Source organism: Selaginella moellendorffii, unplaced genomic scaffold, assembly GCF_000143415.4.
Source record: "Selaginella moellendorffii unplaced genomic scaffold, v1.0 SELMOscaffold_3, whole genome shotgun sequence".
NCBI lineage: Eukaryota > Viridiplantae > Streptophyta > Lycopodiopsida > Selaginellales > Selaginellaceae > Selaginella > Selaginella moellendorffii.
In genome coordinates this window covers 3632970-3646968 of record NW_003314264.1, presented here as the reverse complement: position 1 = coordinate 3646968, position 13999 = coordinate 3632970, and the positions used below count along the sequence as shown (strand labels likewise).

At 55.0% G+C, this 13999-nt stretch overlaps 5 protein-coding genes across 8 annotated transcripts; 2 read left to right on the top strand and 3 right to left on the bottom strand.

The window, feature by feature from the left end:
• Window positions 1-714: 714 nt before the first annotated feature.
• LOC9643646 (phenylpropanoylacetyl-CoA synthase) lies at window positions 715-2023 on the top strand. Its single transcript, XM_024668520.1, has 3 exons — window positions 715-829; window positions 1229-1473; window positions 1559-2023. Exons 1-3 carry the CDS (start codon window positions 715-717, stop codon window positions 2012-2014), a joined length of 816 nt encoding a protein of 271 aa, XP_024524288.1. The 3' UTR covers window positions 2015-2023.
• On the bottom strand, window positions 1960-3556 carry LOC9643645 (ubiquinol oxidase 2, mitochondrial). 2 transcript variants are annotated; one of them, XM_024668252.1, is made up of 5 exons: window positions 3231-3556; window positions 2990-3118; window positions 2365-2853; window positions 2211-2306; window positions 1960-2096 (listed from the first exon to the last, which is right to left on the bottom strand). In XM_024668252.1, exons 1-4 carry the CDS (start codon window positions 3519-3521, stop codon window positions 2247-2249), a joined length of 969 nt encoding a protein of 322 aa, XP_024524020.1. In that variant the 5' UTR covers window positions 3522-3556; the 3' UTR covers window positions 1960-2096; window positions 2211-2246. The 2 variants fall into 2 exon arrangements, with proteins under 2 accessions (XP_024524020.1, XP_024524019.1); XM_024668251.1 differs by having other exon boundaries at window positions 2014-2306.
• Window positions 3557-3578: 22 nt separating this feature from the next.
• LOC9655428 (pentatricopeptide repeat-containing protein At2g13600) lies at window positions 3579-5750 on the bottom strand. The gene has a single exon (XM_024668248.1). It carries the CDS (start codon window positions 5705-5707, stop codon window positions 3902-3904), a length of 1806 nt encoding a protein of 601 aa, XP_024524016.1. The 5' UTR covers window positions 5708-5750; the 3' UTR covers window positions 3579-3901.
• A 2502-nt stretch (window positions 5751-8252) lies between these two features.
• On the bottom strand, window positions 8253-11129 carry LOC9655427 (squamosa promoter-binding-like protein 15). 3 transcript variants are annotated; one of them, XM_024668249.1, is made up of 5 exons: window positions 10185-11129; window positions 9844-9980; window positions 9571-9711; window positions 9187-9390; window positions 8253-9131 (listed from the first exon to the last, which is right to left on the bottom strand). In XM_024668249.1, exons 1-5 carry the CDS (start codon window positions 10850-10852, stop codon window positions 8659-8661), a joined length of 1623 nt encoding a protein of 540 aa, XP_024524017.1. In that variant the 5' UTR covers window positions 10853-11129; the 3' UTR covers window positions 8253-8658. The 3 variants fall into 3 exon arrangements, with proteins under 3 accessions (XP_024524017.1, XP_024524018.1, XP_002963433.2); XM_024668250.1 differs by having other exon boundaries at window positions 9187-9387; XM_002963387.2 differs by having other exon boundaries at window positions 9187-9711.
• Window positions 11130-11716: 587 nt separating this feature from the next.
• On the top strand, window positions 11717-13989 carry LOC112344206 (pentatricopeptide repeat-containing protein At4g02750-like). Its single transcript, XM_024668519.1, has 2 exons — window positions 11717-13809; window positions 13855-13989. The coding sequence occupies exon 1, from the start codon at window positions 11717-11719 to the stop codon at window positions 13694-13696; it is 1980 nt and encodes a 659-aa protein (XP_024524287.1). The 3' UTR covers window positions 13697-13809; window positions 13855-13989.
• Window positions 13990-13999: the final 10 nt, after the last annotated feature.

Below are 13999 nucleotides of genomic sequence, written 5' to 3'. Positions count from 1 at the left end.
AACTCCCTCCACTTCCATGCTCGCTTGTCAGCTCAAATCATCGTCGGCGTCGGCGAGCATGGCTTTTGGATTTAGCAGCAGGAGGACAAGAGGAAGCTTTCGGCCGGTGTTGGTGGTCTTGAGCTTGTGGATACTGATGGGATTCCAGTGGAAGACTTCACAGTGTGCTGCGAGGAGATTTGGCTTGCAGTGGAGGCACTTAGGCAGCAGTGACACAGATTCGAGAAGTCTAGCGAGTTCTTTCACTCCTGGTGCTCCAAAATCAAGCGACACAGCAACAGTTCCTTCTGCAAGCTACTCTCATCGATCGCGCCGAGAAGAAGCTGCTGCTGCTGCTTCTCCAAGCTCGGAGCTGGATTTTCACAGCGGTGGCGAACGCTTCTCTTTCGACTCTCCCAGGGACGATCGCGGTGGCTCATTCTTCTCGCAGATGCTGCCCAAGAACACTCCAGTCCCGCCGTCGGGCCCGAGCCATACAGGGAACGCGTACGTCTTTGCAACAGAAGACGAGCTTGTCCCATGAACTGATCAGTTGGTCCTCGAGCTTCTCTCGAGCTCCGAGTGGCAGTGAAAAAGGAGTTCGATTGGAGAGTGTAAAGTCCGTCCATCCGCGTCACAGGGAAATTGGAAGCTCCCTTGCTGCCACTTTTGACTTCCATGCTCAAGTTTGGTGTTTAAAGTAGGAGAAAGATGGTGGCCGGTGCCTGAGAATCCATGCGACAAGATATAGCTCCAGAAGAATGGATTCGTCTCGACCGTGATCAAAGATTCTCACAATGTGATGATCAAGTGAAGAGTGACGAGCAGACATGGCGATCTGGTATCAAAAGTGAGTGGAGAGTTTTCAATTGGGTTTTAGCAAAGCTTTCCTAGCTTATCTCGTGATAACCTTGAAACGTTGTACTCGCATTTGATCATCACAATCGCAACTTGGGCGAGGATCAAGTTTCCGTTATAACTACGTTGGAAGTGTTTGTATCAGTGACATCACAGTGAGATCAACACGGCTATAGCAAGTCAGCCCAAGCACACTGGACAAAGTTCTCTCACAGAATATAATGCGAAGTTCTCGTAAAGAATGTTGACACCCTTCCGAGCATGGCAACCATCCTCGCCATCGGCACCGCTCTCCCACCAGATGCTTGCTCGCAGAGAGACTTCGTCGACTCCTACTTCAGCGAGGCGGAGGAGCACTCTCATCAAGCCGAAAATGCGAAAACTTTGTAAGTTGCCACTCACTCTTCTGCTCGTTTCGCTCATCCCAGCTCACTGTCTCTTCCCGAAGGTGAGAAGTCGGGCATCAAAAGGCGGCACTTCTCCGTGCTCCCGCGCTTCGACCCAGACGAAACATCTTCCCGGTCCCTGGAGAAGAGCTTTGCGGTGGCGAACGAGCGAGTCCCAGAGCTAGCGGCCAGAGCTGCACGAAACGCTCTGGATGAGTGGGGACGACCAGCCTCGAGCATCACTCACCTCGTCTAGGAACGGCACTCCGGATCGCCAAAACCATCGCGGACAGCTCTCCCGGAGCGCGTGTCCTCGTCGCATGCTGTGATATCACATCGCCGCAGACCTCCGCGACGTGTCGATGATGATCAGCACGGTTCTTTTCGGCGATGGAGCCAGCTCCGTCATCGTCGGCTCCAGCTCCTCTCTCGAGCTCCAGGAAAAACCACTCTTTGAAATCTCCTCCGCGGCTCAAGTTCTAGTCCCTGACACCAGCGAGCACATCACGATCAAACTCCGGCCCAGCGGCTTGCACGTAGATCTCTCGCGGGAGGTGCCTCGAGCCATATCCACCAACATCGCCCAAGTTATGTCTCGAGTTCTTCCGGGCTTCCCGAGCTACCACGATTTGTTTTGGGCTGTTCATCCGGGCGGACCAGCGATCCTGGATGCTGTTGAGCAAGCTTTGGAGCTCTATCGCCACAAGCTTGCTGCGAGCAGACACGTTCTTGCCGATTGTGGAAACATGTCCTGCGCGGCGTGCCTCTTTGTGATTGACGACGAGCAGTGAAAGGTGGCGAAGATCCATGCCGGTGGGGAGCTCTTGTGGCATTTGGACCGGGCATGACAGTGGAAGCCTTTCTGCTCAAACGCTGTCAAGAAGAAAACGTTTGAGCAAATGGTTTCCAGAGAAAGCAACACTCTTGAAAGCAAATCGAAACTTCTAGTAAATGAAACGAGCTTGCAGAAGATAGCAAAGTCCTGACCTTGTTTTACTTGGCTATGGCGATCTCCAGTGATCCTCAGTGGTATCCTAGTGGAGCGGGGGCCTCTCGCAGCTGCTTGCCTTTGAGATGAATATCCTGCGCGTGAGCAAACTCGTTAGAACTCCCATCCCTTCTTTTTGCATCCGAGGCTTACCGCTGCGAAGTGGTTCACGTCCCGGTGGTGAGCCTCGTCGGCGCGGACAACTTGGACAACGTCGCGGATCTTGGCGTCCTTTGGCAGCCTCCAGTAGTCGATGGCGATGGCGGGCGCCGGCGTGTTTGGGATGTTTCCCTTGTCGATCTCTTTGATGTACTCGGTGTACGAGTGGATTGCCTCCTCCTCGAGGTAGCCGACGATGCGGTGCGCGAGGCGGGGGAAGGCGATGTAGCACACCATGTAGGCGTTGAAGAAGACGCCCTGGACCGCAAACACCAGCGCTCGCTCGTACCACTTTGGTTGCACCACCTCCATGAAAGTCATGAGGTGCATGCGCTCGTTCTCGGCCTCCTCCAGCAGCGCTTTGATCCATCCCCCGCTGTGCTCGAACCGGCGAAGCGAGCGGCAGTGCAGCAGCATCCCCCCGACCATCCCCGGGACCGCAGCGACAGTCTCGAGCATCATCGCTCGGCAGCCGTATCGTCGCTGCAAAAATAAAACCAGTCCAAGTTTATAAGACTAGCAAACTAAAAACTCGTTTGATCCCCAGGAGCTTCGCAAGGATTCAACATAAACATGCTCATTCATATTCAAAGGATAGAAAGAGAGAAAGATATCTTGCCTGGAAGAAAATGTCTGTGGGCAAACGCATCGCTTTCACGGTCCAGTAGGCGAACTTGTCCACGAACGACAGTGGAGTGTGGTGCTTTTTGAGATCAATGCTCACATCTGGAGTGTAAGCATCGGTAGGCTGCAAGAAAAAAAAAAACAAAACAAAAAATCCATCCATTCATCAATGAAGATGGTGACGAGCTAGCACAAAGCAAAGAAAACCAAAACCCAAAAAGAAGAGCTTAGTTTACCCTGAACGAATTCCAAGGCCAAGCCTTGCCATCCTCGCGAACCGGCCTCTTGGTGACGATCCCCCAGTAATGTGAGAGCACAGGCTTGGCAGTGCCATCGCCGCCAGCGCTGCCGCTGTTACTGGGTTTCACCGATGGCGGCGGCGTGTGCGTCTCGCCGGTGGAGGAGGCCGATCCCTTAGAGCTGAAGTAGCGAAGGAGCGCAGGCGCGACGGAGTAGTGGCGGAGGAGGATCGATCGCTCCTGCTGCTCGCTGATCGCGTAGAAGATCCCTGTCACGCCTTTTTTCATTCGCTTGCTGGGAGAAAGAAAAAGGACCCAAATATTTAGGCTTAAAGGGGTATGCTCAGCAAATTTAATTGTGTCCACTTTCAAACTCTTAAGCTCGTTCTATCCATGCTAGCGATCTTAGCTAAGTGCTGGAATCAAGCGAAACAAGAGGGAAATTTTCCAGACAACGATCCTGGTTAGAAATCTAGTCTCCTTCTTTCTTGAATCATTGTCTGGGAAATTCTTCCGGCACCCTTTCTCTTGGATCGCGAAAAATTGACTCGACAGCAAAGTTGGCAACGCGCTAAGAACTGGTCTTGCTTGGTTTTATTCCCTCGAGCATTGCTGTTAATACAGTCAGAAGAAATCTAGTGATCGATCGCTTGTCTCACCGAGGATGATCACCTTTCGGACAAGATCACCTCTTCGTCCTCGTCTTCGCTCTCGCCGGCTTGCTGGCGCCGCATGTGATAGACGCTGGACAGCATCACGTAAGGCGCCGATACATTAGGATTGAGCTTGCGAGCTTTCTCTCCAGCACGGGCAGCTCGCGGCATATCGTTCTGGACCTTGGCAGCGGCGAGCAAAGTCATCCACGGGATGGCGTCGGTCACAAACGGCATGGTATCGGCAAGCTCCTCGGCCTCCTCCAGCATCCCGGCCTGGCACAGGATGTTCACAGCGCACACGAAGTGGTCGTAGACTCGGGTCACTCCATAGTCGGACGTGATGGAAACGAAGATCCGGAGCCCGTCCTTGAAGATCCCGGCGTAGGCACAGCCGGAGAGAACACTGATGAAGCTAATCTCGTCCGGTAGCAGGCCTTCCAGCGCCAGATGCTCGAAGACTTCGATGGCTTCTTTGCCGTGGCCGGTTTGAGCGAAGGCCCCGATCATGGTGTTCCAGGCCGCAAGGATCTTCATCGGCATCGTTGCGAACAGCGCCACCGCGTCCCGGAGGTGGCCACACTTGGCATAGAGATTGAGCAGCGCGTTGCCAACTTTGGGATCGCCGGAGCTGCGACTCTCGCGGATCTCGGCGTGGATGAGTCTCCCGTAGGCCAGGTCTGGGATCGTGGAGCAGGCATCCAGCGATCCCAAGTAAGTGAATCCATCAGCCTGGGTGCCTTCCAGGTCCATGAGCCGGAAGATCTCGAGCGCCTTCTTCCCGCGGCCATTCTCGGCGTAGGCCGTCACCATGGCGTTCCAGGACACAAGGTTGCGGCGAGGCATCTCATTGAAGATGGCTCGGGCCTCGTCCGGGTAGCCGTTCTGGGCATAGGCGGCGACCATGGTGGTCCACGAGACAACGTTGCGCTCGTCCAGCTTGTCGAAGAGGGATCGAGCTTCACGAAGAGCGCCGCAGCGTCCATAAAGGTGGATGAGCATGTTGACAACTCGGGCATCCAGGCTCACTGCGGCATCCGCCACTGTCCTGTGGACCAATCTCCCGGCGTCGAGTGCGAAGACGGTCGCACAGGCATCCAAGACGCTGATGAAAGCGATGGAGTCGGGCTGGGAGCCGTCCAGGTCCATGAGTTGGAAGGTCCGGAACGCCTTTGAAGCTTGCCCGTTCTGGGCATACGCTGTGACGAGGGCGGTCCAGGCGACGAAGTGGCGGCGGGGGAGTTTCCGGAAGATCGCCTCGGCCTCCTCCAGGAAGCCGTTCTTGGCGTAGCCGGAGATGAGTGCGGTCCACGAGATATCGGCCTGGAGCGGCATCTTGTCAAAGACTTCCCGCGCCAGCCGCATTTGCCCGCAGTCGGCAAATGCCTGGAGCATGATGCTGTACGAGTAGTCGTTCCGCCTGGGCATCCGCTCGAACACCTGGGTGGCGAGGTCGACGCTCTTGCACTTGCCGTACATGAGGATGAGGAAGTTGGCGACGAGCTTGTCGGCCTCGAGGCCGAGGTGGAGGATCCGGGCGTGGACGCGCTTGCCTTCTGCCAGAGCGCCCGCGTTGCCGCACTGCTGGAGCAGCGACGCGTACGTGTTGATGTCCGCCCGGCAGCCATCGGTGCAGAGCTCCTCCACCGCCTGCCTGATCCGGCTCCTACACTGCTCCTCGTCGATGGTGAACTTGTTGGTCTTTCCCTTCCGCCATGGCTCGACTTTCACGAGTCCCCGGCGGCTGAGGCTACTGTAAGATCGTCGGTGGTGGCGGTGGAAGCAGCGAACTCTAGTGGACGCAAGTAATCTATAGCGCATTCTACATCCTCCTCTGCAACGTTTGCCTATATCCCAGGCTTTGTTTTTGGAGGATCAATCACTTCAACTATAGATCCCAAGCTGTAGAAGAAGGAGAAATTTTTTTACCAGTTAGCTGTCGACTTTGATCGTTCCACCATCTTTTGTAAGTATAACAATCGTTGTCCGTCGTGTGTACAAAGTGTTATAAAGAGCGAAGCAGGCGAGTCCTTTCTCGTCCGGATTGCTGCTAACGCTGTAAGCTCCTGCTTCTCTGCTCATACTGTTCTTGGAGTGAGCGTCCCTGTCAATTGTCGTCGGGACCCTGTCAAACCATGCTGTACTCGGGCCGTCAAACTGGTTCACCAGCCACTTGGAGTCGAACTTGCCGTGCAGTCTTCCATCTTGCTGGTCTCCTTCTTCTTGTAAACTTTCAGCCAGTTCTGCATCTCGTACATCATCAGGTCCGCCCACGCCGCCCGGATCACCTTGTTTGAAGTCCATTGGATCCCGGACAAGGTCTTTCCCCGCCAACCATATCTGCCCGAGGGCGCAAGAGCTTCCACACCGAAACATTCTCCTGAGAGGCCCAGCTATCCAGCTTCCCACCGAAGACCGCCTGCCGGAGCTCTAGCTGACAAGGGAAATACTCCAAACACTCCATCGCCTTTGAGCATCTCGTCCTGCTACCGGACGAGGTCAGCGTTCGGCATCTTCTTTCCATCACCTCCGAGTCACCCGAGCCGGGATGCTAGGCCGAGGACCTTGCAGATACCATGCCGCGCCATCTTGAATGCCCTGGCTCGCCGCTGCCAAGGTCCAGAAGGATATGCCGCGAGCTGCCTGTGCTGGAGTGAAAGCTCGCAAGCTCAATCCCAATGTAGCGTCTATCACTTGCGATGGACGAGGACGAAGTGATTTTCCTGTGATGAGAGGGACCAAATCAGTTCTTTGATAAATTCACGAGAGTAGACTAGACTTATAACAGCAATGATTGTACATTCTAGGGCTGGGGATGGGGTTCGTGAGTCTCAAGGATCTGGTAACTCCGGATAATGTGCTGGGCGATAAGAGCTGGAAGATCAAGGAACTGGGTCTTCCTGATTACTGGAAAGATCCCGTGGGCTTCCTGACTGGCTATGTATCAAGAGTGATTGTCTACAGGTAAGAAGAACTTCCATAGTCCTCCTGATCACTGCGCAGTGGCGAGCTCGAGGGCAAGCGGGATGGCGATGTCATCTTTCTCTGTGGCCGCACCCCTTATGACATGTACGAGTGCCTGGACAGGGAGATGGACAAGAACGACGGGCCTTACCTCCTCTTTGGCGTGCTCCTGTCCAGGGGGTTCCGCGTCACCTTTTACAGGTGGGAGCGGCCTGACTACGGCGAGGAGGTGCGCAAGGACGTGTGCGATACCGCCTTCAATTTCAACATTTCGTACGAGGTTCGCGACGTGATCGGGCCGACCATCCGCGGAATGCTGATGGAAGTTCGCACCGACGCTGAGAACAATCTCAAGGTGCTCAAGGCTGGAGTCGACACCAGGATGATCCCGCCGGACGAGTACGATTTGTTCGTGAACTATCCAGATCGTGATGTTATTCAGGTGTGATGACCAAGGGTTTGTAGTGCTTGAGAAGTGTTTAGTTCCAATAGCCAAGAGTTATTCTAGAGTGGAAAACAAAAGAAGGTTCAGTACAGTAAACCATTACCAAGCTACTCGAGCCATGATGCTCGAGACTGTCGCAGCATGCTGCTTCACTGCCGCTCGCTTCGCCGGTTCGAGCAGAGCGGGGGAGCGGAGGAGGCCGAGAGCGAGCGCGTGTACGTCATGACTGTGGTGCAGCCTAGCGTAGGACACGAAGATGGGCCGTTCTCGACCATGGTGGTCCAGGAGACAACGTTGCGCTCGTCGAAGAGCGAGCGAGCTTCGCGAAGAGGCCGTAGAATGGGCAAGCTTCCGGACCTTCCAACTCGGACCTCATCAGCCTGACCGTCTTCGGGTGACTGGTGCGCAAGAGCATTTTCCTGCATTGGAGCATGATGCTGTACGAGTAGTCGTTCCATCCGCTCGAACACCTGGGTGGTCGATGCTCTCGCACTTGCCGTACATGAGGATGAGGAAGTTGGCGACGAGCTTGTTGGCCTCGAGGCCGAGGTAGAAGATCCGGGCGTCGGCCAGAGCGCCCGCTTTGCCGCACTGCTGGAGCGTGGTGTCCTGGAACGTGATGTTCTCGGCCTACAGCAGCTACAAGAGCTGCCAAGAGGCGCTGGCGCTCTTCGGTTTATCGGAGACTCAGTGTGTGAAGGTTTAAGAGCTCGCTTTCAAACTTAACAGCAGCTGGAGAGTGGAGCAGCAGGCCCGGGGGAGAGTCGACTACGACGCGTACGTGTTGATATCCGCCCGGCACCCATCCTTGCAGAGCTTCGCTTGATCCGGCTCCGTCGATGGTGTTGGTTGTTCCCTTCCGCCATGGCTCGACTTTCAAGAGTCCCCGGCGACTGTAAAAGCAGCGAACTCCAGTGGACGAAGCTAAAGTTTCCTATCGTTCTTGGGAGGGTCAATCATGTTTGCTATATCCCAAGCCGTATTTTTAGGATCAATCACTTCAACTATGGTTACAGCCCTCGTACAAGGGATTAAACGTTCTTTCCAGACCAGACCAGACCAGACCAAATGAAAAGAAGAAAGGAAGAAGAAGAAAAGGAGATTATTTTCTACCAGCTAGCTGTCGACTTTGATCGTTCCATCACCACCACCACCATCTTAAAAGCCTTTTGTAAGTATAACAATCGTTGTCCGTCGTGTGTACAAAGTGTTATAAAGAGCGAAGCAGACGAGGAGCTGCTTCAGTCCTTTCTCGTCCAGATTAATAGGCCAAAGCTGCTGACGCTGTAAGTTCCTGGTGAGATTTTAATCGGTTCTTGCTTCTCTATTACTGTTCTTGCAGTGACACCAGCGAGCGTCCCTGTCAATCAAGCAAAACGTCGTCGGGATCCTTCCAAACCATGCTCCACTCGGCCCGTTTCCCAGCAAACTGGTTCACCAGCCACTTGGAATCGAACTTCCCGCGCAGCTCGTGAGCGTCTTCCATCTTGCCGGTCTCCTTCTTCTTGTAAACTTCCAGCCAATCCTGCATGGCGTACATCATCAGGTCCACCCACGCCGCCCGGATCACCTTGTTCGAAGTCCACTGGATCCCGGACAAGGCCTTCCCCTTCCTTGCCAACCATATCTGCCAGAGGATGATCCCCCGCAACAGCTTCCACACCGAAACGTTCTCCTGCGAGGCCCAGCTATCCAGCTTCCCGCCGAACACCGCCTGCCGGAGCTCCAGCTTCACCTTACTGCCCCGGAGCTTGCTCAGCTGCCTCGCGGCCCATCTCCACACCGGCTGGACTTTGGAGCACTCCCAGAAGCAGTGGAGCAGCGTCTCTTTGTCATCTGTGCAACGAACGAGTTGGCGGTTTAGAACAACATCGAAGGAAAAAGAGCGTACCTCTCTGCCATGCTCGCTTGTTCTCAAGCTCGTCTTTTGGTGTCAGGCTCGTCTCGATTTGCATCTCGTCCGGGTTGAGCACTGCGCCTTCCTGGGGTGGCCAGCCTTTGAGCACCGACAGCTTCCCGTCCCTTTTGAGCGGCAGCGGAGGTATGACGACGCCTTCACCCAGGTCGAGCCCCTCCTTGACTTGCTCCATGTCTGCTATATCAATATCAAGCTCGTCAATCTCCTTATACTCTCCGGCAACTCTCTTCTCCATCATGTCTGCTACTCGAAGGCTCATTTTACCCTTGACACTGTCACGCTCTGGGAATGCATCATTGAAAATGATGGAGAATGACTCTTCACCTGACTTCACCGCTCTTCGCTTAGAGGACATACTCTGGATTTCGTCTCGCAAGACGAGGGGGCTGCTCGGGTCGTCTCCGGGTCCCCGTGCGGAGAAGGATAGCCCACTTCGTCCTCTCCTCCCTCCCCTTCCACGCCCTTTCCACTCTCGCGGCTTTTTATTGCTCTCCCGGCCTGAAAACCAAAAATAGATGAGGAAAAGGGACCAAAGACGATCACAAAAAAAAAAGGAACTTCCGTACACGCAGAAAAAAAGAGAGAAGAGACTTGAACTCATGAATATGCAAGAGAGCGGAGAAAGCCTACCCTGAGTTAATGGAGGACTTTCACTGGAAGTTGTGGCGAGCGAATCCGGTTGGTGCCTCCGCCTCCGCTCGTTGTGCCCCGCCAGGCGCTTCCGGCAGCTCCGCTTGCCTTCGTCAAACTCCGACAAGGAATGAAATCTGAAAGTAGCCACCAGAAAAAAAATCAGCCAACTCAACCGAGAGAAAAATCTTTCTGTCAGTGATCACTGGATCAAGCAAGCACAAGCATGCAAAGAAACACACGCCAAAAAAAATCATTCCACTCTCGCTATCAAAGATTGGAAAGAAGAACAAAGAAGAAATGAAACGCAAGAGAGAAAAAATATGGAGGAGAGATCCAACCTGCTGCATTGTTGGCAGAATCTTTGCTCCTGGCCGTGATTCATGACCTTGGGCAACGTAGCATGCAGCTTGCAAACCTTGTGCCGCCGGTGGTAATCCCCGGCAGTGGACAGATCCTCGCCACAACCATCCACTCGGCAGCAAGGAACTGGAAGAACAGGCATCTGGAGCCCCGCCGCGGCGGCGGCGGCGGCCACCACCACCGCTGTAGCAGCTCCGCCAGACCCCGACGAAGAACTCGAGATTCCTCCTCCTCCACCACCACCACCACCACCGCTACCTCCTCCTCCTCTTGGTCGCTGGTGCTGCCTCCGCGAGGAATCCACTCCCAGAACCGGGACAAGATTGGCGGCGTCAGCATTGCCGGGAGCCATCCCCTCGCCGATGGCGCCCGAGGATGGCACTGCCGCGGCGAGCTCGGCGGGATCGTCGTCCTCGGGATCCTCCTCCACGTCTTCCTCGTCTTCCGGGAGGCCCTCTCCTCCTCCTCCTGCCTGGCCGGATTCCTCCTCCATGAGCTGCTGGTGGTGGTGGTGGTGTTGGTGGTGATGGTGGTGCTGCTGCTTGTGCTGCTGGTCCACGACAATCGGCTGCTGCTCGGATTCGTGGTGGTGGAGGTGGTGATGGTGGTGAATCCCCACCATTTGCTGCGGCTGCTGACCCATCATCCTGCTGTGGAGCGCGCGCGCGCCGCGGGATCAATCAATCTGCCAATCAATCAAGCCATGAGGAAGCCGAGGCGCTCGCGACCTAAAAAGAGAAAAGGAGAGGGAGAAGAAATTGGCGTGGTTTTCTTGGCGAGACGGACAAAGAGGAAGAAGCGAAGAACCCTAATCTCAGCGATCGAAGGAATTGGCGAGAGGAAGAGGAAGAAGAATGGATTCTCCTGGTAGCCCTAGCCTGGGAAGAACAGAGAGAGAGAGGAAGGGCACAACCAGCGCGAGAGAGAGAGAGGGAGAATAAAATACCAATATACCAAAACAAACAAACAGGCTCTATGTGGTGAGCGCTCGTCCGTACGCTCCCGCTCAACCCTAACGTGGCCACTTCCGTATTCTGTACGGCCACACCCTTTTAAATGCTGTACGAACACCGCAGGGAGGGGCGGTGGGTCTTGTACGGCCGGTGCAAGCCCTCATGTCCGCGTGCGCCGTACAATTGGGGGGCCGGTACGGACTGGTTCCCGTGGGGCTGGGTTTTGGGCCAGGCCCGAGAGGTGCCGTTTCGTACGGCTGTCACATGCGACACGGCCATGGCATAAATGCGACACTTGGCCATTTCCACTTTGCTTTTGCGTTGTTCCGAGATTAGGGTTCCATCCATCCAGCGCCCTGTGTACGGATAGCACTGGGAAACTATAAATTCTTGTTAAGAAATCTCGCAATGGGGCACATGGCCGGACTACGTACGTCACTGAGAGGGCAAAGCGAGCAATTTGCGATGCGCATGGCACTACAAGGCTTCCATAGTTTTTTGCTTCTTCTTTTCCGTATCGTCCGTATGCACACCAACATAGAGTCGAAGGGATTGACATGGAATTTGGGGCGATCACAAATTGCGTGGTGCGCTCTTTCTCTTTTCCGGACACTCACGACAATGTGTTGGCCAATCCATTGCATTCAATCCCAGCACTGACGTACGCGCACTTAGCTCATTGGAATCCCTTTTTATACCCGCGAAATTTCCACTGTAAGTTGCTGTACGGACTGCGAGAACTTTGCCCCCAAATGCTTTCAAATAAATTCGAAGATTCGTGGAATATGCGGCTCTGCCCTAGGGCTCCTCCTCGCGAGGAGAGCAGCGTCGATGCGCTCGCGCGGATCGTCCGCGAGTGCGGCGGCGCCAGGGATCTGCTGCGCGGGCGATCGATCCACGCCCGGATCCTGGGCAGCGCCTGGCACGGCAATCGCTTCCTGGCGAATCTCCTGGTGGAGATGTATGGCAAATGCGGCAGCGTGGAGGAGGCACGGATGGTCTACGACGACATCGATCGCCCCAACATCTTCTCCGCGACGATCATGATCGCGGCGTATGGGCACAGCGGGCGCGTCGCGGAGGCGCGAATGATCTTCGATGGGATCAGCGCTCCCGAGCGGGACGTGGCGTGCTGGAACGCCATGGCCAAGGCCTACACGCGCAGTGGCTGCTCCGCCGAGGCCAGCCGGTTCTTCTTCCAGGGGATGCTCCAGAGGAATGTGGTGTCGTGGACGGCGATGCTGGGCGCTTGCGCGGAGAATGGGCATACGATCGAGGCTGCCCGGATCTTCCAGAAAATGCCCCAGTGGGATCTTGTGTCCTGGAACGCCATGATTCACGCATATGCCGAGAACGGGCATTACTCCCAGTCGAAGCTCTTGTTTGATTTGATGCCGCAAAGAGATGTTATCTCGTGGACGGATGTACTCGCGAGCTATACACAAGCTGGACTTGTGAGAGAAGCGAAGGAAGTGTTCGATCGAACGCCGGAGTGGAGTGTGATCTGCTGGAACTGCTTGATATCAGCATATGCCGAGAGTGGGCACTTGGAGGAGGCAAGGGATTTGTTTGCCAGGATTCCTGAGCGGAACACCATATCGTGGAACGCGATCTCGCAGGCATTCGCAGGAGCTGGAGACCTGGATTCCACAAAGCAAATCTTTGATGATACGCCTCACAAGGATGTTGTGTCGTGGAACTCGATGATCCAGGCGTATGCATCACAAGGCAACGATCTGGAGCAAGCTGGAACAACCTCCCAGAGAATGCCGCAGTGGAGCATGGTGTCATGGAACACCATCGTCTCGGCCTACGCTCAAAAGGATCTTTTGGTGGAAGCCCGGGGATTGTTCGATGGTATGCCTCACAGGGACGTGGTCTCGTGGGCGGTGATGATCGCCGGCCACGCTCAGAATGGTAGCATCCAGGGAGCGAAAGAGTTCTTCGACAGGATGCCGCAGTGGAGCCTTCTCTCGTGCAGCTGCGTGCTGATGCTCTACGCTCAAAACGCGAGGCTGGAGGTGGCGAGGGAGATGTTTGAGTCCATCCCGCACCGCGACGTTGTCTTCTGGAACTCGATGATCCAGCGCTACGCCGAGAACGGCCACGCTCGCGAGGCTCTCGGACTTGTGGAGCTCATGTTCTTGGAGGGGGTGACGCCGACTGGTAGCAGCTTTGTCGGTGCTCTGACGGCGTGCATCCATATCGGCCTCGTCGATCGCGGGACCCAATACTTCGTGTCCATGTCCGGCGACTTTGGATTGGATCCTTCGCTGGATCACTACTGCTGCGTCATCGATGCTCTTGGGAGAGCTGGCATGCTCGAGGAGGCCGCGGAACTGATCGAGACAATGCCGTTCAAAGCTGACGCCGTGGTGTGGACGACGCTCTTAAACTCGTGCCGGGTTCATGGAAATCTGGAGATCGGCTCGCGAGCCGGGAAGAAAATGTCCGAGTTGCAACCAGAGAGCGGTGTTCCATACGTCCTCGTCTCAAACATATACGCTGGGGAGTCCAAGGAGCCAGAAGAACTATGAGGTACATATAGCAAAAGCTCCATTTTTTTTTAACTTGGCGTGTGGAACTTTCGACAGTGATTCGCAGACTGTCGAATATACCTTGATTGCCATTCGGACAAAGGAATCTCGAGGTATTTTTCTATTTCTACAGGTGTCATGCTTAGTTTGATGGACAGATGGCGTTACTCTCTTGCAAGCGGTGATCACGGAGCTTCAACGGGAAAGATCTACACACGGTGGTGAGCTTGGGCCTCGATCGTGGCAACAAGAGTTTCGTGAGAGAGGAAGGGATTGCATAGCAAAAACGCGATAACAGGTGAG